Source organism: Anthonomus grandis, chromosome 10 (genome assembly GCF_022605725.1).
Source record: "Anthonomus grandis grandis chromosome 10, icAntGran1.3, whole genome shotgun sequence".
Lineage (NCBI taxonomy): Eukaryota > Metazoa > Arthropoda > Insecta > Coleoptera > Curculionidae > Anthonomus > Anthonomus grandis.
In genome coordinates this window covers 18,970,030-18,997,935 of record NC_065555.1, presented here as the reverse complement: position 1 = coordinate 18,997,935, position 27,906 = coordinate 18,970,030, and the positions used below count along the sequence as shown (strand labels likewise).

The window sequence follows — 27,906 nt, the reverse complement described above, 5'->3', positions numbered from 1 at the left end:
TCTGTGTTGATGAAAAGAATGCGGAAAAAAATTCAGTTATTGCAGCAGTGCATTCAGTTTATTGTTATTATGTTATTTTCATGTTTTTGTTTTCTATCTGAACAAATTAAGATAAACAAAGATTCTTCTAATTTTCTCGAAAACAAATCGACCGATTTAAAAAAATCAAACGTCAAAATAAAAGACTTCGAAAGACCTTTTAAACAAGCTATTAAAGTCCAGTGCAACGATATATTAGAATGGTCACCCGTCAAAACACCAGCATTTTACTTCTCAAACAATGTAAATAGAAGGTGGGTGACATTGTTTGGCAGGTGGAATGCTAGTGTTTTGACGGGTGACCATTCTAATATATCGTTGCACTGGACTTTACTCGATATCCCTTGCCATTTAAAATTTTTAAGGGGATGACCCTGGGGGGCAATGGGTGAAAGGGGGTGAAGTAATTTTAGGTTAGAAAGTTGTCCCCCTTGACAAACCTTTTGACGTATTTCGGCGTTTTTTTAAACAGTGGTTTTCGATAAATCCGTGGTGGGAAGTTTTCAAATGAACACCCTGTATGTTTGTGTTAATAAAATAGGGATATTATTAACCTAATGGTAATGTCTTTAGATGTATGATAAGAAAATAGCACAAAAATCCTCACAACCTTTTCTAATCTTTTTAAAAATTAAGGTAGTTCAGTGCTAACAAAATACTTTTAAATATTATTAATTCTAATTGATATAAAGCCTGTTATAATAAATTATTGTAAATTACTTATATCCTTTTAAGTAATTTTGAGGAAATTAATGAATTAAATAATAAATATATTAAAGCAAAACTTTGTTTAATTTCCGTTTTGTAATTGGTGTCATGTAGTACACTATTGTTAATTGATTATTGCAGTAAATTAACCTATTTAGATATGTAAAATAACGTTCAAGAATTCTATTTTTATTCTGATGAACAGCAATCAAAAAGGCCCCTTTCTCTATAAGTAACCTTTTTGATAAGGCGTTTGCTTTAGATATTACTTAAATAATATTACCAGATTAAATGAAATTTGATTTCCCGCCTTAATTTGGCCACGCCTTTCTACCATTTTGATTGGTCCAATTAGGCACGTCAAACCGTCAAGTTAGTTACAACAGTTTCCGTTGCTAAGCAAGAGGACGCCAGCAGTTTTGTCAGAAGAAAATCAGTTTGTGTACAACCAGCACTTCTCTACAGGGTGTTCATTTGAAAACTTCCCCACCCTGTATATTTTTGTGTTTTGTGGGTCAGACTATTTGTGGTCAGACTGCTGCAGTCTAAAAATATTTCCGTTACCAACTTTTTTCAACTTTATCTTATATTAAGGTTGATACGTATATTTATTTTTATTAATTATTTTTTCTTTTTAGTTACTCGATTTTTTTGGAGGAAAATGTTCGGGAAAAGTTGCCTTTTTTTGATTGTGCAGTTCTCCCACTCTAAAAATTCCTACGTCGGATTGCACGAGGAAAATCGAGTAAACTAACTAGTAGAGTCTATAGTATTTATGAAATCTCTGTGATATATAATTTTTTTACAGATATGCACTTAATTCGAGTCCATTATTATACCAAAATCTTAAGAGCAGTAATTATGAGGAAAGTGGATGTTAAGTGAAGTGATCTGCAACTGTGGCAAAATCATGTCATAAAAAACATAGAGTACTCCTTATATTCGTATAAAAAGTTTTCTTTCTTTCCACGTGTTTAACTTTTTTGGCAAACAGAAGAGGCAATAAGAAAAACAATTACAAAACTGTATAAAGATTTATATTTTTTATAAAATTAAGAACGAATTTTTCAAAATAACTTTAGCATTTTACCTTCGTGTTAATTCGCTTTAATATTTGTTTTCGTATGATATACGTTATAAGAATTATGATAATTAACATGCTGAAAATTGACATTTATAGAAAATTTTACAACTGTATAAGAATTATTTATAGTTATAAATTATAATTAATATTATTTGTTTCCTTAAAGGTAATAGATCATTTATAATTATAGTGAGAATAAATTTATAATATGTTACCAACTAAATAAATTATTTGATCCTGCCTAAATGATTAGTGACATTTAAGGTCGGAACAAGCATTCTCCTCAAAACACTTGCCTTCTTCGCATACATTTCTCGCCTTTCATCGTCACTGAAGTTCAATTCCAAATCAACCTCGTCTAGTTCAATATAACATATTAATTTTTGCTTGTAGTTCTAAAAGAAAAGAAATGCAAAATTAAATCAAAAAATATGTAAATTTATATAGTGTATTTATTATAGCGGCAACTCGGCCAAATTAGCTCAAATACTAATTGAAAAAAAGTTAAAGCGAATTGTATATTTTGTAGTAAAATTGGTAATTTTTAAAATTTTATTTAATTTGAAAAACTAGGATTACAGGTATTTATATAAGTTTATAAAAGCTTATTTGGCAAAATGATGATTGCATGATGATGAATTGCTACTGGGTAAATATATACTAAGCAAACATAACTGAGTGGCTGGTTGCTGGTTTATGTCTTGAACTTCATCTTTAGAGGGGGTTACTTTAATGGGTGTCATCTTCTTCTTATGGCCTCGTAGTTTTAATAGGGATGGAATCTTGGATTTGAAAAACAGAAGCAAAATCATAGTGATGCAAATTATAACCTGTATTGTGACAATAAAATTTGTTGAAAAGTCTTGGAAGATTTAATGCTTTAAAAAACAGTAAATAATTAATTTACTGCATTTAAGTGGCTAACAAGATCTTTTAATTGGTAGACCTCGCTAAAGTCTATAGTACTCATGTTTTTTTGAGTACTATATACTTTATTTGGTTTGTTTTGTTGGTTGATGTTGTGGTTATACGTAGAATTTAATTGAAGTTTTGGAAGCATCAATTTTGTTATATTTTCTTAACTGACATACCTCCGTGTCAGGATAAGGTTTGCTCCAAGGACTTTTTTATAGAGCTTTTACAATGATCAAAAATGCTATTAAAAAGTTGAAACGCAACAGATCTCTTGGTCCTGATGGCGTTCCAGGATATATTATTAAAAAGAGGCAGTGATTTCTTGGTAAAGCCTCTTTCGCACATTTTTTACCTATTCAAAGGCTTAGCGTACAAGTAAGGTCATTCAGATATTAAAGAAAGGACAGAAAAGAAATATAAACTATCGACTCGTTACTATTTTGAACTCTATGTCTAAAGTTTTTGAAATTATCTTATTTGATCGACTATATAATAAAGTAAATTATAGTCTGGACTAAGTATAATATATCTACTATAATAAAGTATATCTGAATATCAATGGAAGACAGATTGATGCAGTTTAATAGAAGGTGGCTAATTTGACAAAGGATATTAATATGAAGAAGGCTTTTGATAAAATAAGGCATAGTCAGATAGTAAATTCTCTCTATAAAAGTTATGTGACAAATATTTTAATTAAATTGCTTATCTCCTATTTAAATGACAGGCAGCAATATGTTGAAGTCAAGGGTGCTAAGTCAAATGTTTATACTAGCACCACTGGTGTTCTCGAAGGATCCAATTTACGACCTCGGCTATTTTTTATTGCTATAAATGCTATGTTATAGGTATAAAATTCTGTAGGTAATTCAAAAAGCTTGTCAGATCCACTAGGGGTTTTACCATTGCGTGTTGTCTAAGGCCGATTTTCAGTGTAGAATTTGTAAGAATCGCCATTACTCTTTTGGGTGACAACTTTGACAGGTAAGTGTGACGTACTATTTCCCCCACCACTTAAAATTTATAACCTAAAGAAGCAGTCACTGAAATGAATTGGTGAAATGAAAAAATTTTTAAAAATGAAGCCGACAGAACTTCTACACTCTTTTCTCTCGTATAAACTACTTTTATTGAATCTAAAATAAAATATTTTTAAGCCACTAATGTATGTATGCGTAACAAATATAACATAATATAAAATTTCTAACATAGATACCATCAAGCAAATTGCTTGCTATTTCCTGTCCTTAACCTCAACTACTACTTCTTCTCCTTGATAATTTAAAACTAATTGGTATTTAATCTTTATAATTTATAAAGGGCACAAACCATATCGTGATCCTCAATACATTTTTTTATAATCTAATCTGAGTGTTCCATCTTTAATTGAAAAGACAAAAAAACAATTAAAAATTAAACGAAACAGCACTGTCGCAAAATATGCATGCCTCCACAGAATGGGAAACGCGCCTGTAAAGATGACGAACGGACGGAAGAGAGAACAGCGGAAGATCCAGTGCCTTGAAAGCTTGGGCGATTTACGGAATAATAAAAAGCTTTTACTAATCGAAATTTAGATGACGTTAAGAACAAAAAGCTACTGAAACTACCGCTTTGACCTAGGGTGAACGGACTGTCAAGCATCAAATTATGTCTAATATTTCCATCTTTATGTTTAATACTTGTTGTTTAACTCCCAGGTTTGATACAAGGTAAGTTAGAATGGTCTTCATAACAAGTGATCCTACCAGAGATGTAAGCTTAAGCTTAATTTAATGATAAACTGCTTGGATGAAACTAAGCTCTTTAATTAATAATTTAGTTTTTTTCATAGTAAAAAAATATTATACTTAACTTAGTAATGTGTCTCTCAGACTGTTGTGTAGCCAAATGATATTTTGTATGATATATTTGAAATCAATAAGATATCTTTTTATTTCTTTGAGTCCAAGATGTATAGGACATTCCATTTAAAAATGCCTTTTTTCAGATCAGGACTATAAAGAACTGACCACTTTTAATAACATAGAGCAGCAGCCGAGAACCAATATGCTGATGGATTGAAAGATAAAAACTGCACCTAGGTCTTTAGTAATACCATAGAATCCTCGACGGACAATATGGCAAAATGGGGAAAGATTTTTTTTTAATGAATAATACTTCAAAATCTGCTTTCTTTTTCTAGATATTGGATTCCCAAATAAATTTCCCAGTGAAGCTCAATAAAGAGCAGAATTCATCTTGTTCCTGTATAGCCTTTTTGACGGCCTCAATATCAAAACATGCTTAAAATGTGACGCTAAACCTCAGAGAAAAGCAATTTCAGCAGTTTCGATGTATAAGCAATTTTGGAACCTACACAAATCTTGGAGTCTGAAATTTTCAAAGGCAAATAGAAAAATGGTAACTCCTGTAAATTTTACCTTTAACATATTTACTTATAGCCTCTTTCATTACTAATTTATTGATAGTTATTCAGTTTTGTAATTTATTGATTTATAATATTTACTAAGGAACATTACTCGTGATTTAAGTAGGAAGTAATAACTTGGTGCATTTTATTTTTATTGACCTTTATACATTTACCATAACCTGTTGCAACACTCTTATATTCTACTATAAATTCTACTTCATACACTTTGCTCTCTTCTTTCTGGTGCTGTAACTTTTCCTATTGCCTCTTTCACTTGTAATTGATTGACAGTTATTTATTTTGTAATATTTACCGTAGGGAGTAATTCCTTGGTAAATTTATTAAATTTTTATTGACCTTTATACACTTATTATAACTTTTTGTAAAGTTATGTTCAGAGATCTATTAGAAACTTTGATGTGTAGCAGATGCCGCACTAAATGGTCCGTGCGCCTATGTCGTATTTATCGACGCATGATATACAGTTTAAATGGAAAAAATTTATGTAATTTATCTATGAAATCATTTTAAATATACGTAAAACCCCATGTTTTATACTATTTTTTATTTTTCTTTCGAAAATTTAATTTCTAGAAAGAAAATAATATCACAAGAAAATAAGATAAAAAAATTGACCGCGGACTAAAATCCAAGCATTTTACAAAATATTTTAAACAGTCCCAGCACTCACAGACTTCTCAGCTCTTTTCAGTAAGTATATTAAACAAAGATAAAATACCTGCGTTCTGGCGTTCCTACTTCAGGCTGTGCAAGTGATTGTGTATCTCTCTCTATCCCACTGATTTTGAGGATTACGGGACCGTACTCAGATAAGTCTTTGGGCTGTTTTTGTATTACTTTCGTCGTGTTTTTAAAAAGATCTTTAATTTATGGGTCTATCACCCTTAATAGTTGGGAGGGGGTCATGTGAGGTTATTATTATTTGATGGGTTTTGCCGGTTTTGCTTTTCACATGTTTATGAAAGTGGAGAATTTAGAATTTGGCTTGTATTCATCTAAATTTTTTGCAGTTTTTACTGTGAGGAAGTGTGTTTTATTTGTGCTTGTGCATTTTTTTTGCTATTATTTTACCTAAAGACCTTAAAATGGTTCGACCCTGGGAAAATAGGTAGGAAAATTTGGCAAATGAAGAGAACAGTGTTTGTGCGGGCTTATGGAGACCGTGGGTGCATAAGACAGACAATAATATTAGTGATGAAGACAATACGAGTGATGACTGGAAACTGATTTAGACTCACATAGTTCATTTTCTAGTATTGAGGAAGTAGAGGAAGGGAAGTAGAAGCTACAGGGGAAAATCAAGCAGTTTTAAAACGTAATTGTTTAAGTACAGACGCCAAGCAAATTTGTTTAAATGTCTATAACAATCTAAGGAATGATCCTCAGTTTGCAAAAAACAGCCTTTTTAACAGGGTTTCCCTATAGTACAAAATGCAATTTTGTAAAAAAAGGTATTAAAGACAGAAAAAAGGAAAGATACAGGAAAATCAAAGGGACTTGACATGGATATTGCCAAATTGCTAAGGGAAGTTGTGTATTCTAAATACAAAAACAATGAGGTTCTGACCATAGAGATGGTTAAGAAAATCTTATCGGCAACGGACAAACATTTCTCAGTCACAGCCTTGCGAAGATATCTGACAAAACTTGGATTTAAGTTTAAGATGGTTGACAAAAGGGCTGCTGTAATGGAAAGTACTCAAATTGTCAGGAGAAATTTAGAATCTTTGGAAAAAATTCAAAAATTTCGGGAGGAAGAAAGATCCATATATTATTTAGACGAAACATGATATATACATACACATGACGCGGCAAAAAAAGGGTTGGACTGATAATTCTAACAAATGTGTCACCAAACAGGGATCTCGGATGATCATTATTCATTGTGGTTCAAAAGTGTGTGGCAAAAAAATAGAAGAGTGCGATGAGTGAATGTGGATTATCATAAAAACATGCTTGCAGATATATTTAAAACCAGGTTTGAGAAAACATTAATTCTAAATTTAAAGGAAGACAGTGCGATTGTTATGGATAATGCCTCGTACCATTAAGGTTTTCTGAAAAAATCCCAAACACATCTTCACATAAATTGAAAATTGAGACATTTTTATTAAAACATTTACTATTTTCACAAATCTTATACAAAGAAATAATTATTGGAAGTTGTAAATATCAAATCATGGGAAAAGCAGTACGTAGTAGATAACATAGCTAAAAAGTATGGCCATACTGTCCTTAGACGTAGACTTATTTTTTACAGTTTCTGTCTATGATTTATCTTACAGAGACACTATAAAACCAGTTTAATTATCTTTTTTACAGTTACTGCTATACTTGTTCTGTCCTAGAGAGGCAAGATTACTTCTTTCATAATTCACTGAAAGGAAAATGCTATTTTACATCTCAGTTGTATTTATTTTTAAAAAAATATTGTAAATTTATTATTATTATTTAAATTTAAGAATTATTTCTGCTACTCGTATACACTTTTTAAATCTGTTTTAGTATCCATATGATTCAATGTGAGATGAAGTTAGAATCCATAACGGCAACAGAGAAACTGTTTCCTTCCTTAATGGAAGAAACTTTAAAGAAAAACGGAAATAAACAGAGAAAATTGTATTAACTCTTTGGGCCAGGTTCAAATGAGTGGTTAAATTTATAAAAGTATTTAGTATCCTCACTGTACTTTTAGGATACTTCAAATGTAGTGTTTTGTACATGATTTTTAGTTTTTAGTATAAGTATTTATTTTTGTTAATTTCCATCTAGTCTCTCCTATTATGCACAATACCTAAATATGAGGCAAACCATTGAATAAATATTACATTCAGGATGCAAAGTGTGTTTTTTTATAAGTAAAACTTATGTCTTTTACAAGCATAAGATATAGACAGCTAGATGGTTTTTAATGTAAAAGTTTATTTTAAAAAGTATACTTCCACTTTTCTGACTACATAATTACTTTTTATCAAAAGATGTTGGTACTAAATATAGAGATGGGGTTTTCATGAGTAAGTTATTATAATAATATATCATAATATGTATAAATTAAAAAGAAAAGCAATAATAAGGAACATTTAATGTGACGGCCAAAATCCCCATAATAAAAACCACCAAATAAAAATAAATCTCAAAACCCATTTAAAAGAAATATATAAAATTAGAAGACAAACCGAACCATTTTACCCTTTAGTGTCAAAAAGTAAAATTTTAATGCCTTAATCCACAGAGTAAATGGGCCTAAGTAATTTGTACGACCTATTCTTTCATCACTAATTATAAACACTCTACTGATGGCGCTAAAAACTAAACTTAATACCTAATATTCTCTTGCAATAAACTATCCTGAATTTCTAACTTTATAAAACTAAACCCAAAAATCCCGAATAATAAAAGTTTAAATACAAATAAATTTTAAGGCCGGATCTGTGCAACTTTTCACGCTTGAGTGGCTGTGACTGAGGTCAGACGTCTAACAAAATAGTACGTGGGCGTATGTACTCAAATTTTATCAATCAAATGTATATATTTTTAAAAAACAGTTTTAAACATTTATTTATTTAATGGAATGATTTCGCTTAGAATATTACTTTATGAGTCTTTCCACATAAAATTTTGCGATTTAAACATGGATGCCATGTGACAATACAAGGAACACCACACACATCAAAGATTCTAATAGAGCTCTGAACTAGACTTTAACGCTCTTATAAATTCAACTTTATACACTTTGCTCTCTTGTTTCTAGTGCTGTAATTTTTCCTTATTCCCTCTTTCATGTGTAATTTATTGACAGCTAGGTATTTATTTTATAATATTTACTATAGGGCTTACTTCTGAATTATGTAGGAAGCAATTCCTTGGTGAATTTATTATTTTTTTTGACCTTTATACATTTAATATAACCTTTTGTGACCTAAATTGGAAGTTTATACCTTATCAAATTTGGACGAATTTTTAATTTTATTTAATGTTTAACAGTTTTTTATTTTATGTTTATATAATTTTTTATTGTATTACCTCTGAATTGTTTGCTATAATCTCTTTTTATAATAGTAATACATTGGTGAATATTTTTTATTTAATTTCTGAAACCACACATTTCCCACTAATTTTAAGGGCACGTTAAAATAAAGCGAACTTCAAATTTAGTGCGATAATCAGATTTTTGCCCGCCATTATTATTTTCCGTCACAAATTTATTTTCCTTTCCTGTTAGTACTACTTCTCAAAATTCAGCCACATTTATCGACGTTTAATGTTTTATTGGCTATTATGGGAGTTTCTTATCTAAGTAGAATTAATCTATGAAGAAGATCGCCACGAATAGTGCTATTATGTACGTAAATCATTAATTTTATCCGGAACGTTTTAATTTATAGATGTTAATATATCCGACTTTCAGCGTGGAATGATTCTTAGTTGGTATTTACTAATGCGTTTCTGCGATTCTGGGTTTAACCACAGATGTAAATAGCTCCGCACGTGCTAGCTATTTACAATAGCTATGTAATAATATCATTATTTTACAACAAAAATCATAATACATACGTATATTAATTTAACAGTAATCTTCTCGGATTTGCCGAAAATTTGTCTACGACAGTCTTTTCAATAAACTCACTGCTTTTTTTTTATATAATTGCAATGTATGCTCATCAGATATAAACCTGTAAGCCTTTCTTCACCCATGGTGCTTTTAAGCCACGTTTTAACTCTTCGCAGCGTACTGAAGGACCGTTCTACGGTCGCTGTGGTGCATGGGATGGTGCTTAAAATAATCAATGCCTTTCTGACAGCAGAGTAAAAAATGTTGATGATAAAATGATGTGTTCCCCCACCAAGATCATGTTGATCGATTTAACTTGCAGTGCGCTAACTAATGGTTCTAAAACTGCTGAATATTTGGCTATTGTTTGTAGAGCAATAACAAACACTGGTTTTGTAACGGCTGAATGCAATTGACATGCAGATTTTCTGGTGGAATAATTTCCCTCTAAGGATAATGTTTCTAGAGATTTCACAATCTCTGGGATATTTTGAGAAAACTTTCTGATTGATTTATATTTTTCGGACCCTCTCATACAATCGTGATAGGTTTGGAGCGTAGTTTCGACTTGTAGTCGATTCTCTGAAAAACTTTATAACATCCTTTACAGTGGCGACAGTATTTCTAATTTCTGGCACTGCGTTCGCATCATTCAAAAAAAGGTTGAGTTTGTGACTTGAACAACGACGGCACTTTTCCAGGTGACTGTTTAATTTGTCGTCCTCTGAATTCTCAACTTCAATAAATCTAATAAACACCCTCATCTAATTGTTTTCCTCTAAGAGGCATATCATGTGTACCGCAAAATACTATACTATTTCCCCCCCCCCCCCCCCCGATTCGTATAAATAATTTATTTCTTTGAGAACGCGATTCTCGTACGTATGCAACCGTCAACTAAATTCTTGATCGATTATTTGCCTCGAGAGCAGCCTGTAACTCCAATGACGTCTCGCTTCTTTCCGTTCTGCAAGGGAATCTGCTCGTCCTGCCAGGCGGTAGCTTAGATTCTAACACCCGATAAGATATGATTCTAACACCCGATAAGGTGTTTAAATTTGGTAATTTTCTGTTTCCCTGGGTATAATTTTGACCTTAAAATCCGTATATTTGCATTGTTGTAATGGCTTACGAAGAGTATCAGGATGCATTTCAGTAGAATTGGAAAGTAATAAAAAAAAACCTTCTTGGCAGTTAAGTGTTTAACCAACTTACCAAGAGCATCAGGCTCCAATTCAATTGCTAACAAGATTTCCTTAATTTCTTCCAAGCAATTGATTGTATTCTTCCAGTTTATAAAAAGCACCACTCGCCAAATGCCTGGAAGAGTCTTTTGTGAACTAACCTGTGAACTAAGCTAAATATTTAGCAATATATAGTACCTACTTTAACAGATTTTTTAGGGTTTATACAGGGAACCAGAAAAATTTCATACAGTATTTCTGACCTTCCATTTTAAATTCGACGATTTAATATTTGGGTTTGTTTTTCCAAATCTTTATTTAGCATCTATTTCTTCGATGAATGCCTGTTCTTCGTCTTAAAATTTCCTGGTTGAAACTTGTATAATTGATGATAATATTTGTCTGTCTTAATCGATTGCTTTTAGGTGTCCACTTTGCAGTTGGATGTCTACAGGCACATTTTCAAGAAATGTAGCATTTGTCGCTGTTAGGCGAAGATTGGTCGTTGCATGCTTTCGGCAGTCTTCATGCATATTTTTGAACTTTATATGCCATATATAAATGCTGACCATAAATGATTCAAAAATACCTATAATAACATCACATTCAAATATCATTTACTTTGGACTTCCTATCAGTAAAAGTAAAATTGCGATATTCAAAATTCGTTAACTTTGTGGTTTGAACAAAGAAATCAAATAATCATATTAGGTTTTGTTTTGTTTTGACTCACCTCTTTTAAAGAATTTCCTGATCCATTTGACAGATTAATATTTCCAGTCGCCAATTGTTGCGCAGTAAACGTAAATTAAACCTCGTCTCTCTGCAACTAAACTATGAGACATTATGGCACATGAAATATTCGCTCGTATTAAACTCCGAACTGAATTGAATTGTATTCGTTGTCTCGTCGAACTGAATTGTTTTGCTCTGGCCCACGATCCCGCTTATATATTCAAATATTCCTGCTCCCGAAATACCTAGAAAATACTCGACTCTCGACTCTATTTCCGTCCTTGTCTCATACTTGCTATCGCCTATCACTGCCTTTCATTTCCAGCTAAAACGTTCTTCGTGGTATTGCTATTCAATAGAAGATGTCGCTATTGACAGTATAAATTGATGCTATCTCAGATTTCTCTTATTCTTTTTACTAGAAAAAGTACTGTCGTCCGTAAGTAGATATGACTAGATGTTTTCTCCCAATTATATTCGCCTTTAATCCTAGATGGCTCTGATTGTCTCGTCGGGAGCGGAAACTACGCGATGGGATGGTTTCGCGGGAGATTTAAATTATATTGAGTCGCTAACAGTATACTATATCGAATGGTGTAGAATATTTAATTATAAATAAAAAAATATTAAATCAAAATTTCTGACTGAAAAGATCTACGCAATCTTCGATTGGGAGGTTCGAACTAATTAAGGAATTGTCAATTGCTTCAGCAATTGCTGAAACATTTTGTGCTTTTAGTTCAACGAACCCTTACGTAAACTTACATAAAATTGACGTTTATTTTATCTTCTAGGGGAGGGCGCAATTCCCTCAGATATAGCCATTATAAATTTTCAAATTGGTAGCCACTATAATTTAAAAAAAAATAGCTATACAAAACCCCTCCTAAAATTCAAACATCTACATATAATGTACAGTTGTATTTGAATCTTTAACTAAAAAATATAGGATATTTAAGACTACTTACTTGGAATTTTAAGTCTCGAAACTCAATTTCCTCCTTTGACCAATATATTAAATGTTTATAAACTTTTTTAATGACTAAAGTCAGTTCATCAATATCATCATCTATTAATATGTTATTTCTTGTAGCTTTTCGAAATAGGGGCATTGCTGGAATGGGCTCCTTGGATAAAATCCACTGCTTATATTTCGGCAGATATTTTATTTTTGTGCTAAATATATATGTTGTGCTAATTCTAGGTAATATCTGGCATGGAAAGAATGAAAATTTAATTTTTGTCGAGCTGAAATAGTCTATCTTGGTTCCAGATAAGTGAAATATACTATGGCGTTTAGTAGTTTTCAGCCAGTTAAAAAATTCTTCTCGTTCTTTTTCGATTTGTTTTTGTTGATTTTCTGCAGCTGAAAACAATATTGTTACATTAATATAACTGCACTATCATGTTTGAATTAGTTTAAGACTATTTAAAGAACTGCAAAACATAAATAGCTGCATGAGGAATTATATTAGTTTAACAAAAAACAATAAATTAGATTGTAGCATTTTTACTATTCATTTAGGTGTGAATTAAAACACTAGATGCACAAAAATAATCAACTTATTTACTATTTATTACACGTATATATTAAATACAATATAATAAACACGATGACTTAAGACTTCTAGAAACATTTATTTAAACTGTATATTTCGTACTATTTATTTTGATTTAAAAGTCGCACATTATTTGGACTTGAACTGGCCTTCCAGTAGCTTGAGCTCCTTATACAGGTTGGGGCCTCTATCTGGAATAAATTCGCCAGCTCTTGAAAAAAATATTTCAGAAAAACGCAAAGACCAGTCTACTAAGATTTTTTGGCCGTCTTTAAAAATGTATTCATTTTTTTTAACACCTCCAAAAGGATGAAACCTAAAACTATTAAATTTTTTAAAATGAGATGATGCCCACTTCTAAACCCTTGCTGAAGAGAGGAGGTGATTAATTGCTATATAATGACCTAACTGCCCCAAAATTATGTACATGCCACCGTACATAACCACCTTTCAGTAAATACATTAATTCAAATATTTGTTTAACGAAAAAACGCACAGATAAACAGGTTTTTATGAAATAAATCGAATTAAAGAATCGATAGATCCAGAACTCGTGGACATATAGGTCTGGACCTATCGGCAAAAAACAAAAAACTAGACAAAAAACAACCATCGATAAGCGAGGATACAAAACTAGATGTTCTACAGCAGTGTTACTCAAACTTTTTTCGTGGCGGAACCCTTTTAAAAAACTAAATTTTTAACGGAACCCTAAACTCTAAGCTAAAAGCAAAAGCAGTTATATGTGAATTGTTTATTATTAATCATACAAAAAAAGATAGATACAGTAAGTAGTGAGTTAGTAAGCAAATGATAACATTAAGTTCATTTAATGCGAGGCATGTAATTGCTTTTTATTCCTCATCAACTGGGTAATGTCAGGCTTGATAGAAGAAGGTTGATTTCTCATGTCTGGTTCGGCATCCAGTCTATTTCGGTATTTTGTTGTTGTAGCTGTATATGCTGAAAATGCCGTTTCACACAAATAAGTTGTTGGTAACAGCAGAAGAACATTCAAAGCTTCTGTGGCAAGTTGTGGATATTTATCACGAACCCTGCACCAAAAATCATTTAGTGAAATTGTTTTGAACAATGATTCCATGCTTGTATCCGATGTCATTTCTAGAAATGATTCATAGATCTGATTTGGCATATTTTCAGGCTTCTGCAATTTAGATGAAAAAGGGTTTTGAATCCATGAGTTTATTTTCAGTTTTGTATTGCACCAATTCAACAAATATTTCATTTTGAAATATTTTTGTATCACTAAGACTATGGTGACTAAGGAACTCACTTAGCAATGAAAAGTTTTCGATTTCTCTCTTCTCAAAATAAGTAATTAATTCGTTAAGCTTTTCCAAACATTCCTGCTAAAAATGCTAGTATAAATAACCAGTTTTTATCGGACAAACGGTCTTTTAAATTAAAAGGAACATCTGTAAGAAAAACTTTTAATTCTGTTCTTAGTTCAAAAAGCCTTGTTAAAGTTTTACCCCGAGACAACCATCTCACTTCAGTATGGAGCAATAGTGTTTTATGATCGCTACCATAATCTTCACATAATATTGAGAACAATCGGGATTGTAGTGGACGTGACTTGACAAAATTAATTATTTTTACTAACTCATCAAGAACCAATTTTAGATTTGGTGGCATTTTCTTAACCGCGAGTGATTTTCTATACAGGATGTAGTGGCTGGAACTACAATTTGGCGCTTTCATTTTTATTCGTGATATTGCTCCTGCTGTTCTACCTGTCATTGCCTTGGGTTCATCGGTACAAATATCAAAGCAATCATTCCAATCGAGTTGGTTTTCTTCAAAAAATATGTTAATCGTGTTAAAAATTTCTTCTCCGGTTGTATTAGTAAGCAGCGATGGGCACATAAGCAAGTCTTTTTCTAGTGAATGTTTATATGGATATCGCACAATTACTAGCAAGATGGCCAGTCCAGCAACATCAGTCGACTCATCCATTTGCAAGACCAATTTGTTATTTTGAAGCCGTCAAACCAGTTCTTGTTTTATGTTTGCTGCGATATCCCCAATTCGGCGCGTAACTGTATCGTTCGAAAGCGGCACTGTAGAAAGCTGCTTTACAAATTTTGCGTCGATTATACATTTTGTTATGTCTACCACACATGGTTTTTCACACGATCATTTCCTACTGAAAATGAAAATTTTTACAAAAGAGTCTACTTTCAGCAAGATGTTACAACTCTTGATTATGCTGCTATTGTATGACAATTACTTCCGCAATAACTTGATTAGACGTAGAAGGATAACTAAATATCCAGCAAGGCTACCTGACCTTTGCTAAGGACAAAGTGAAGGTAGTATTAGATGCTAATCTATAGTCTAAGGGAATCAAGATAAATCTTTTTCGGAACATTCAACGCCGCCAGGATAATAGATGTCTAATAAAGAAGATCCAATAGAGCGGGTAGCCTTTGACTTAACCGAAAACGGTAATAAAAAATAAAATTAGTGCTGCTAGCATAAGTGTTCTCCACTCCAACAGTCTGTCAGGTCTGTGAGGAACTGTATAAGTGAACTGGTATCGTTTCTGGCTGACGAAAATATAACGATGCTTTCTCTAACTAAGCATTGGTTAAAACAAAACGATTTATTTCTTTAAATGATTATGTATAATGTAGTTGTACCACCAGAGAAAATAGTATGGTTGGAGGTTTCTCCAATATTGTTGAATAAAAAATGTGCTTGTCAATTTGAACCTATTTTAACAATAAATGAAGAAAAATGTGCGAAAATGTGCTTATATAGTCATGTAACTTGTATGTTTTTAGTATTTATAGATCTCCTTCTCTATCTCACGCAGGAGATGCGTGATGCTTTGACACGTTTTGCGGTACTGGTAAGGTGCTCTGCTGCAGACTGATTTCAATGCAACTATTGTTTTTACAGGTGATTTTAATGTCTTATTTGGAACATACCAAGAGAAGCAAGAGTAATAGAAGAAAGACTTTTTAGAAAGTTTTGGCCTAAAATATATTTTCTTTTTAAGAGAGACTGCTTAGACAACATCTTTGTAAATTTTGATGTTCATGAAATAAATAATACAAATCTTAATGTATTCGCCAACCACTCGTACAACTTGGAAGCCTTAATTTGAAAACTATTGATATTTTAAAACATAATTAACTAATGAGGCTTCTAGTCTAATGAGAGCTTAAAGCAATTAAGAGATGAAGATCATTTTGGGTGAGGTGTGTAGACAGGGTGATATTCCAGGTAACAGATGGCTGTTGAAGAATTTTTAAAAACACTATAAATAGAAAATGATAAAATGTAAACGTCAATTCAATAATAATCTGATAAGATCCTTCAAGAGCCCTACTAAGTGTATGTGGAAAATATTAATAATAAAAGGGAAAAGGCCTATGGAAGTAAAAAAAATACTATTATCTGCTGACCAGTTTAATGACTTTTTTAGTAGTGCTATTCTAGATTTCTTAATAAGTTTTTATTATACTACGTTTATGACGATGGTTGTCCCTTGATATGATGGTATGACAATATCTGTATTTACTTGTGAAAAGATCGGCCTAAATCGCCTTTTTCCCATGGTACGGCAGAAGTCTTTACTATCGTAACAGTTCACAAAAACACTAAAATTACTCAACCTTTCTCCTTTTTCAACCAAGAACTAAAGAGAAATTGTTTAAAATAATTTAATAAATGTATAAATTCGGGGGCATGAAACATTTTTTTCCTTTTTAAAAAATCAGATTGTTATAGGTTTCGTAATTTTTGTGAGATTTTTTATAAACCAGAGGTAATAACCCAAGAGTTCTAAGAATGATTTCAAGTCTTTTGGAGATTTGGGCAACGGAAAATTTTTATCGCCGAATTTTTTTTGGGATTTGGTTCTATTCCATCGGTCGTCACAACGTATCCTAGATATTGAACTTCCTTTTTCAGAAACTCGGATTTATCTAATTGAGCTTGTTAGACTTGCTTTAAGAAAGAAATATGTTGTTCCAGACATGTATTAAATACTACAACGTCGTCTAAATACACTAAGCAGATTTCATTCTGTAGGCCTCTCAAGATATTGTCCATTACTCTTTGAAATGTTGAAGAGGCATTTTTGAGTCCAAATTTAACTGGTTCAATAGCAAGACCGACGTACGGGGCTGGTGCATGAAATGCGTTGTATGGGCAGCAAGTAACGGGCTGCAGAGGAAGCAAAAGGCTCTGATGCATCAGTACAATGTGTAAAGTCCCGTTGAAAGGAATGCTATTGACGCTGCTGGTCCGTTTTATAAGTCGGAAGCAGAGAATAAGTACATGATGGTCATAATGGACTACTTGAGCAAATAGGTTGAGGCTTATATTTATCAAACCAGGCAATCTCTACTATCGCCTACACTCTAATAAAAGAATTGATTTGGTGTACCTTTGGAACTAAATTCAGACTAAGGACGAAATTTTGAAACCACTCTGTTCGAGAACATCTGTAAGACACTTGAATCACGAAAACGGTAATTAATCGGTATTTGCTTAAAGTATTCTTTAGCCACTAAAGAGAGTGGTATAGATTTCATTTGTTCCTGCCAGCTTATTGATCGGCCATCCATGAAGGCATAGGAGGGTATCCAGCTCGAATAGTGGTAAGAAGAGAATTCTGTAAATATAGCGATCTGAAGTTTGGTTGCCCTCTAGGAACCATTATTGCTGGGGAGACCGTAAAAGAATAAATGTCAATCATAGTCAAGAGCGAATTTCCATTCAAGATGCCAGCGATCCGATGCTGGATGTATAATATGATGTCAATGCCAAAGACCAGAAGTACAAGAACGGTGACATGGTTTGGCTTTATGACGCTAAAAGATGGAAGGATCTACCATTGAAACTTCAAACATCCTGGGATGGCTGATATTAAGTGCTGGAAGCAACGTCACGAATACCACCTGTCTTCCGTCATTCAGTGCGGGCACACTGCACGACGTCTCTAGAGACGCATGGAAGGTCAGCGAATATTCCGGAATCATGGTCAGCCGAGTATACAGGGCAGGCCAAATCAAAACGAAACACAGCTGATATTTCATATACCGTTTGTTAAAAAAAATCGCTCGGACCCGGTCGATTTTTATTTTGAGGGGGAAAGATTTTCGCAGATCATCAACTTTGCAATTTCAACCTCTTGCGGGGGTGAGATCTAATCCCAAAATCTTAAATGAGATTAGGAGTCAAGTGATTTTCAATGATTTTTTTTTTTTAATTGTATGCAGATATTCTTAAGAACATAGGAAAAAAATGAATTAAAGAAAAAGCTAGAAACGTTTGTTACTAAATTTTATTTAATTCTAAAATGGATTACTCAACTGTATCGCTGATTGAACTGTATTACAGAAATTGTAAATATGCTAATGTTGCGGCTCACATATTTAATCAAATGAATCCAGATAAGCATGTTTACCGAAAATAATTAAGTTGGTGGCAAACTTTAGGAAGACAGGGTTAGTTGCATCATTTCAGTGTAGCCCAAAACCAAGCGCTCCAAATCGATGGATAGTTGGAAACGAACTTATGGAAATTGCTGTTTGGGTCACGTCAATATGGACCCTACATTAAGCATCAGGCAATTACCTTTAGTATTTGGCATATCTCGTACGAGCATTCGCAGAATTTTAAAGATACATAAATTTCACCTCTACGAAATTCATCTTGTACAACCATTGAACGAAGATGATTTTGGACGACGTTTGCAATTTTGCTTAAATTGAAAAATTATAACCGATACTGGTGTGAGGAAAATCCACATGTAGTTCATAAGGTTGACACTCAACACGCTGAGAAAGTAAACGTGTTTTTGTGTAATTAGTCGTAATAAAAAGGACCTAATAAGATAGTAATAGGATGCGTCCTAAAATAGAAATATTTTTACGGATTGGGGCTTGTTTCTACTTTAGGACTATATTAAGAAAAATTAATTGAATCTATTATTATTATGAATAATAATAGATTATTATGAAATATAATTGAATTTATTATTATATTTATAAGTTGTTTTATTAAATTTTAAAAATGAAATTTTATACGGGTTGAAAGAATTTTGGATATAGTGGACAAATTTATGAAATTTTAAAAATTACTTGTTTGCACAATATTTTGGTATTTTGGGACGTCCAGCAGAAAGTTAAACGTTCATTCTTGATTAATCCTCAAATCTTGGTAACATGCACTATCGCTTTTCGGCAAATGAACTTTAGCTCGAAAAATTCATCCATTATCCCAAAGATACTAGTCACACACTTTTATAAAAGGTAAAAGGCTAACTTGTTGAATTTTCCTTTTTTCGGGTTACATCATCTTAATAATTATTATTTAAACATGTAACCGTTGTCATTTTATTAAATGTATTTGTGATGCTGTAGATTTTGTGTTTTTACCTTTTATAAAAATGAACTTTAGAATCATTAATAAAATAATTAATTCTGGTGCCGTACCTTAGTTTACTTTTAGTTAATTTTTACAAAAACGGTGATATTTAGCTGAGAGTACCTTTATGCAAAAGGCATAGGAGCATCATCATCTGATACTCAGGTCTTAGAGAAATGGGGTTAAATTTACGAAAAATACCCCTGGTTTTCACGCTTCTGGATAAAATTATTTTTATTTAGTGGGTTCTAAAGAATAAACGTACTATAATAACAACGTATAAACTTACTTAAACTTCTATTATAACAATAATTCATGTCCCAAAATTGGTTGTTATAGCTAAAGTAGCTCCGAAGCTATAATACAAAAACTAGTTTTTAAAGTTTGTCTTCAAAAAGCTCTAGCTCCCTGAGGAAACACTTCCCGACCCATGTTCATATGAACTTTTCTTTTTTTTGACATTAAAAAAAGCTAATAGGTAAAAGTTAAAGTATAGGAATCAGCTAAGCAGATCTATGACAGGTGAATCACCCAAATATCATATCACTGCAGCATGTTGTGCATTTAAAACATGATTCTTTAACATTATTTTATATCTTTGTTTTTTGTATGATTTTTCAAAATCTGTTCTATGCATAAAGATTTTCAGTGGCTAAGGGTTTCTGATATTATATGAAACTTATTGAGTTAAAAATAAATATAATACTAAAATACATATATGTATACGAACTTGTCTTCAATTGCTCATATTTAAAATTTAATTGGCATTAAGGAACTTTAATCTACACAAAAATATAACCTTAAAACTATGAAGGCCACTAAGCCTTCATAGAAATTTATTATAATAGAAAGAAACATGGCCTATTGTTACTGATTTGCGAAATAAGGTTCCTACATATAGCAACATTTTTACTTTACCGAACAGTCTTAACGATTAGTTTGAAAATGTTGCTAAAAATTTAACGAGTACCTTAACCCCGTTAATTAATCCACTGTCATATCTCTCTAATTCTACTGTAAATTTGCATAATTTTTTCTTCACATCCGTGGTATTAGCAGAGCTTAGCAGTACAATTAAAGATATTAAAAAGAAGTCTTCATCCGGAACTGATAGACTAACACTAAAAATCTTTTCAAACCTGCCGGAATGCACTTTAAACATTTTACTACTCTTATTAGTCTGTGATTCCACAATGGAGTTTTTCCGAACTGTCTTTAGACAGTTATAATTATTCCCTTGCATAAAGGAGGAGAGAAAAAGGAAGCTTCGAGCTATCGCCCAATTGCACGTCTCCCCGCGCTGTCGAAAATCATTGAATGATTAGTTAAATAAGGCTCCTATCGTTTTTGTCCAAATATAAAATTCTCACTTCTCATTAGTTTGGATTTTTGAATGGACTAAAAAAACTAAGTGGGTTAAAAGTACTTGCCAAGTCACATGGTACGTTTAGTGCAATCATAATGTGTTTCCAAACAATTGTAAGAAAATGCAACTGCAATTGGATCCCATCTTAACCTTAAAAATTTTATTATACTATCGGCTTCTGAAACAAAAGTAATACCCTTATTTATTATGTAATATTCAGGCAAATCATGTAGTAATAATAGGCCTGGGTAGTTAGTTGCCCATTTTTTGGCCTCATAACAGCCTCTAGATAGGAGTTCAATAATTTGATGTCTTATGAAGATTAGTTCTTTAAGGGTAGAACCATCCCCAGTAAAATCATCCACGTAAGCTGAAGTTTTTAATATGTTAGATGTCAATGGTAAGTCGTTGTAGTCATCTGCCAGTTTTAAAAGCATTCTAATAGCAAGATAAGGGGAACAAACTACGCCAAAAGTAACAACATTTATTTGATAATGCAAAATAGGATCAGTAAGTACGAAACGATATAAAATTCGTTGATGCATTCGGTCCTTGGGATTATAAATTAAAACTATTATTATAAATTAAATATTATTTCAACTATAGAAAACGCAACGAAAGACTTACCAAGGGATCGATTTATCAACAAGATGAATTTAGAATTAGGACAAAGATAGAAATTGAAAAACCAATTAAAATTAAATAAAATTTAAACTTTTTAAAATTAAAAGCTTTAAAGAAACTTAAATCCGATAACACTATTAAAATACTTCCAGCCGATAAAGGTAATGCTACTGTTCTTTTAAATATTAACACTTATGAAAATAAATTAAATTTATAAATTAATGATGGTAATTATTCTAAATTATCTAAAGATCCTACAGAAAAAATTGAAAGACAAATTTATAATTTACTTAAGAAGCATAAAAATCCATTTTCTGATATTGATACTGTGGGGGTGAAAGCAATAAATTTATGAGAGAAAAAGGATAATAAAAATGAACATACCATAGGCTGTTGATTCCTTTCTTCTATATGCTGACAAATACATACTTATTAAAAAAAATTTAAGAGTATTTTCTAAAATGCCCATAAAAAATTATAATTACAATGTACCGCAAAACAAACGACAGCATTAGATAAGCGAGTCAATACTTGGTAGAATAACCTTTATTCTTGAGGACGGCTGCGCATCTTCGTGGCATCGAATCTATTAACTTTTGGCATGTTTCAACTGGGATGGAATACCAAACTTCCTGAACTTCCTTCCAAACATCTTGCTTATTTGTTATTTTTTAGTAAGTAAGTAAGCAATATTATGATATTATATTTAAAGAGAAGCAGTAAAACTTGCACTGAAGATAATATATTGTTTTTTACGGAATCAATCCAACTCGACAAAAGAGTTCAAATCTTTTTAAAAATAATAGGTATTAAAAAGGCTTATCCGGCTTGAGGGATCAATGTTTCGTAGATTATGTTATTTTATAGGCTATGCCTGCTCACCCCGTCATCCCCTAATCCAAACACTTTCGTCTATAGAAAGATTACTGCAAAATTGTAGTAATAAATGATTTTAAATTTTAAATGTATACTCGACTTACCCATTAAGGCACAAAAGGAAGGTAAGAGAAGAGGTTTTTCAGTTTTACGCGCGGTTAGTTGCACTGCTAATCCGCTTCTCCTTTGGGTGTACTGTTCACGCACATTTTTGCTAGTCTTTTTTTCTTAATCTGCCTTTGCATCTCTCTCGCACAGGTAAAGTATATTGTTTGCATATTTCAGGATAAGAATTAATATGGGAGAAGATTTATAAAAAAGGCAAGTCGAGGAGAAAATGCAGGTAGTTTTATTTAAGTATTAAGTAAAAGTATTAAAAAATTTATTAATAAAAATGCGTTAAGTACAAGAAATACTTCTACCAGAAAATATATCCAATATTACATTATTATAAAACAAAAAATATAAATAGATAAATTATGTAACCAATAAAAACTTGAATTTAATGTTCACATTTTTTATCCTATGCTAAATATTAAATTTGGTTCTAATATTGAGGACAAAATAACTACCCTTACTTACTGTGTTGAGTAATCCGACATATTTTAAAATACTAAAATTTTCTTGATGTGTGTTTTCATAATATGGGATAGTATTTTCTAAATTGATTTTCACTGAAATAGTGCCATATATCCCCAATAAAATGAGTTAATAATCAATACTCTTACTTACTATGAAAACAATTTATGTAATCCAGCATATTTAAAAAAATTAGAATTAATTTCTTGTGATAAGCGAATGAACTAATTTCGATAACTTCAACATTTACATGGTAAAAAAACCGTTGCTTGGATAAAACTTTAAGATTTATTTAGGGATAATTAATCGGTTTAGTTTTATTTACTGAATAAGTCGTTCAAATTATTTGACAAATTTTAAGAGACTAGAATCGAAAATATAAAGATTAGAAATAGCTTGAGCAATTTAAAACACCACGATTTTCAGAAAAATTGTTGGTTCAGTAGAAAGGTTACGGCCTATAGACCATTTTAAAGTAAGGACATTTTTGGATGAGTCATATTTTATACTAAAAAATTTTAAAAACTTTTTACTAAGTGACATAATTGAAATAATAACTTGATTTTAATAAGCACTAACGGTTTATACTAATTTAATTTTTTTTAATTAAAGAGAGTAACGATCTCGTATTTAATATGTAATATTTTAAAGTGTAAGGGCTGGTCTCCAACCCAAGCCCAACCTAATCGCAATCCGCCCAGCCTCACCGTACTCCAAAATGAGAATCTGATAAAAAGTGTAGTTTTTTTATGTAATATTTTATTTATTGAAACTAGGAACAATAAAGTATTATTTTATTTTTTAAAATAATATAAAACTCATTAGCTTATATTATACCAGAATATATTTTTAATATTTGTGTTTATGAGTCAATATGACCAAAGTATATTCATATATGACTATTGATATTGACCTGGGTAGCGCCGCGCCGTGGGCAAATGTTCACGATGCGATCTGTGAGGTTCCGGGTTTGAATCCTGGGATGGCCATGGTTGTGTGTGTTTGTCTATACAAAAATTCATTCGTGGTGCAGAACACACGTTAAATTGAAGGTCTATTATATTCAATCTAGGCAGCCGTCTAAAATGGCGCGAGCTGATCATAAGAAGGAAGGAGATTATTTAATAGAAAGAGGACGGTCTATAGAACATTTTAAATCAAAAAAATTGTTGGATGAACTATATTTTGTACCAAAAAATCAAAAAAACTTCTTACCAAATGATGTCATTTTCAAAATATTGCTATGCAAAAACTCCCTGATATGTAAATTGTTCGCAAGGATTTTCAGCACTGTTGCCATACTTGACAAAAGTCGATAAAGTTTAGGTAAAAGTTGTCAGTTCTTAACGAAGGTAATGATAAATTAGTTAGTAATGTTAAAAACTAGTTTTCACTTGGAATTTCTTGAAGTGAATTTCCGTATTTTTAATACGAAGTTAGTAATGTATAACTAACTTCGTAGTAATAGTCTTACAAATCTTCGTATTGCTAATATAAATATATTGGCATAATTTATCTATTTTAACATGCACTAACTGATTAAATACAGTGCTTTCATTTCAAAACAATCCACTCTTAATAACTTAAAAAAAATGTAAAAATCGAATCTATATGCAAGGGGACGTTTAATTTTATATTTGACAAAGTTCCGTCAATCCCCTCCTCACCTCCAGCTAACCTCATTTTGATATGTCAAATGGGAACACTCATCGTGTACTACATCATTGTAAGCAGCATTAAAAAAATGTCTATACAAGAGTATGCCAATAAAATTTAAATGGGAAAAACGTACCAGCGAATAGTGACCAAAAATGTCCTGAATGACCTCAAACTTTCCTATTTCAAATGGCTACCCCAAGTGTTTTACATCATTCTAAAAGGCATACAATCTCCTATCTAAAGGAAAAACAAAATCGGTTGACGTATAATCGAATAGTAAGCAACAATGTGTGGTAATAAAAGACATTTTATCAACTTAAACATTGGTAGGCCTCATAGTGTTACACAGTACTTTAAATGGCAAATAATTTTCCATCATACTTCGCCAAAAAAAGGGCTGCAAGTTGAAGCAATTTACCAGTAAAAATGTCTATAATTTATAGTAATAAATAGTTCATTGAGTCCAAATATTTTTTTTAAAACATATGCATCTAATCTTTGCGAGAGTTGTATCCGTGAGAACCACTGACTCTTCACCATAGATTTTTCCAATGGCGTAGTTTACCAAATGATCATCGTGAGAAATGCTGAATTTTCACAACGTGGTTGGCTACATCATCAAATTTTTATTATATAAATCCATAGTATTTAAGATTATGTTTAAATTATGGTGAGATTTTATTGTACGACTATCGTAGTTATTATACAATATTATGAACCTGTTGCTTCATGTCACTTTGTCAGTTGTACTTTAATAAATTTACTTTTTAAAAAGTCATAGTGTTGCATAATGTTCGTAATTCGAGAAAATAACTAATGCTATTTTAAAATTCTTCCCAATATTTTTTGCAGTATACGTCGGCTTTTTCAAACGACATATATAATAAGTATCTATAGATACTGTGTTATCATTCTTAAAAAAATCTTAATTTTTTACCCGTAGCAACGGTGTTTTTTTACCCTTCAAATGTCGAAAATACCGAATTTGGTCTATTCTTTTATCATAGTAAAAAAATTCTAGTTTTTTAAAATACGTCGGCTTTTTCAAAAGACATACACAGTAAGTATCTATAGATACTGTATTGTCATTCTTAAAAAAATCTTCAGTTTTTACCGGTAGCAACGGTATTTTTTTACCTTTCAAATGTCGAATGTACCAAATTTGGTCTCTTCTTCTAACATAGTAAAAAAAATTTTAGTTTTTTAAAATACGTCGGCTTTTTCAAAAGGCGTATATAGTAAGTATCGGCAGAAATTGTAATATCATCCCTTAAAAAATCATATTTTTTCACCCCTAGCAACGGTGTTTTTTTACCCTCCAATTGTCGAATATACCAAATTTGGACTCTTCTTTTATCATACTAAAATAATTAAATTTTTTTAAAATTGGTTAACTTTTTCAAACGGTATATCCAGTAAGTTAGTAGAGATATTAAGTTATCATCGCTAAAAAAAACTTAAAATTTCGACCATAACAACGGTGTTTTTTTTGCTTTTTAAATAATAAACGACTTATATCGATTTTAAAATAATTTTTTTCCGATTATTTTTTAATTTTACATAATTTTTTAAATTATGCCGACATAACAAAATTAGTAAAGAGCAATTTTTTGCGTTAAGAAAATGCATCTAATGGAAATTATAATGCATCTAAAGTTTTGCATGTGTTGAGTAAACTATCAATTTTCATAAGCGCCGCTTCGACATCGCGCTCGACCTCGTGAGCCGGCAACCTCCGTTGCTGGTATTCCGTCGCTAACATTACTCCGGTTCGAGAAAAACGAAGCACAATTTGAGCACTTTGAATAAAATAGATGCTGTGAACTGATTACATTTTTTAAACACCTTATTTATAGGAGCATATGAAAATCGTCATCCATATACAACATGAAATTTCCTTTTTTTGTTAAAAAAATGGCTCATCCAAAAATTTTTTTGTTTTAATATAATAGATTTGCGGTAAGCTTCCTAAATATACCAAAAAAAAAATCTAAAAATCGCCGGGTTTTAAATTACTCTATCATCGATTTAGTATTTTCAATGTTAAAACTCTATTATGAAGCCGCAAACACCGTGTATAATTATTAATTTGATTATGCCGTAAATAGTATAAGGTAAATATGAAAAAATTTTCCATAATACTTATACTATAAAGAGAATTAATTTAGACATATACAAATTAAAATATAATAAATGGGTAACTCACCATTAGGAATGATATCACTACTATTTTCCGAATAACAGGAAATTTTAGTATTTAAAGAATCATCTAAATATTCATATAACCAAACCATTTTATCGCCCAGCAATAACTCAGATTAGAATAGATTTATTTAAATAAGTTAATTTATTAAATTCAATATTAAGTGACGACCAATTTTAATAATTCAACGTTGTATTGTACCGAATTTATTTTATCATCTACGATTCGGCAAACAAAAAGTGATTCGCAATTAAAATATGCGCATTTTAAACTGGCTTTTTCATTTTTTAGTTCTACTCGATGCGACTATAGCTACGTTTACAACGCGTGGATGGATCAAATGAATAAATTTTTATTTAGTACATCCCTGTTTTCAAGGATGGATTTTGAGGGTTAAATTAGTGCAGGTGCAGGATTATGTCTAGGATCAAAATGTTAGTTGAAGTGAATTTAGACGAAGAATTATAGAACATAACCTCTAAATCTAAAGTGTTATTGTTTAAAGACAATAAAAATAAACTAATAATTTCTTTTTCAAGGCTTAAACTTGTCCCCTTGTATGTATTTTCTTTCCTTGTGTTGTATTTTCTTCCTTATTTTTGTGTACAAAAATAAAAACCTCCTAAGCTAACATCCAATAAAATGTCAAACTTGTCATTTTGGCACTTCAAAATAGGTCCTAGGTGTTTACACCGAAAAAAACTAAATTTAATCTACCCTGTTTGGGAAGCCAAATAAATATTTGGTACCCCCGTTGTAAACGTAGCTATTGTGCTGTCACAAGAAATACATCGCACAAATATTTTCTTTCGTTTACGTTACGTTATAATGCCTATGTATGATATGGAATTTTTGTTGAACGCAAAACATGTTATTATCATTATACAGTGTGAGTCTGTAACTTAGAATAAATTCAGTTCATGTACATTTTTTTCTCAAAAAACTCCTCGGATTAGTGTAATCTGTCGATTAGTATTTTTAGTT

General features: G+C 31.5%; 1 protein-coding gene across 1 annotated transcript; it reads right to left on the bottom strand.

Moving 5' to 3' along the window:
- Nucleotides 1–1,767: 1,767 nt before the first annotated feature.
- On the bottom strand, nt 1,768–27,149 carry LOC126741447 (uncharacterized). The gene is made up of 3 exons (XM_050447859.1): nt 26,926–27,149; nt 12,620–13,017; nt 1,768–2,226 (listed from the first exon to the last, which is right to left on the bottom strand). The coding sequence occupies exons 1-3, from the start codon at nt 27,011–27,013 to the stop codon at nt 2,059–2,061; spliced, it is 654 nt and encodes a 217-aa protein (XP_050303816.1). The 5' UTR covers nt 27,014–27,149; the 3' UTR covers nt 1,768–2,058.
- Between the last annotated feature and the right edge of the window lie 757 nt (nt 27,150–27,906).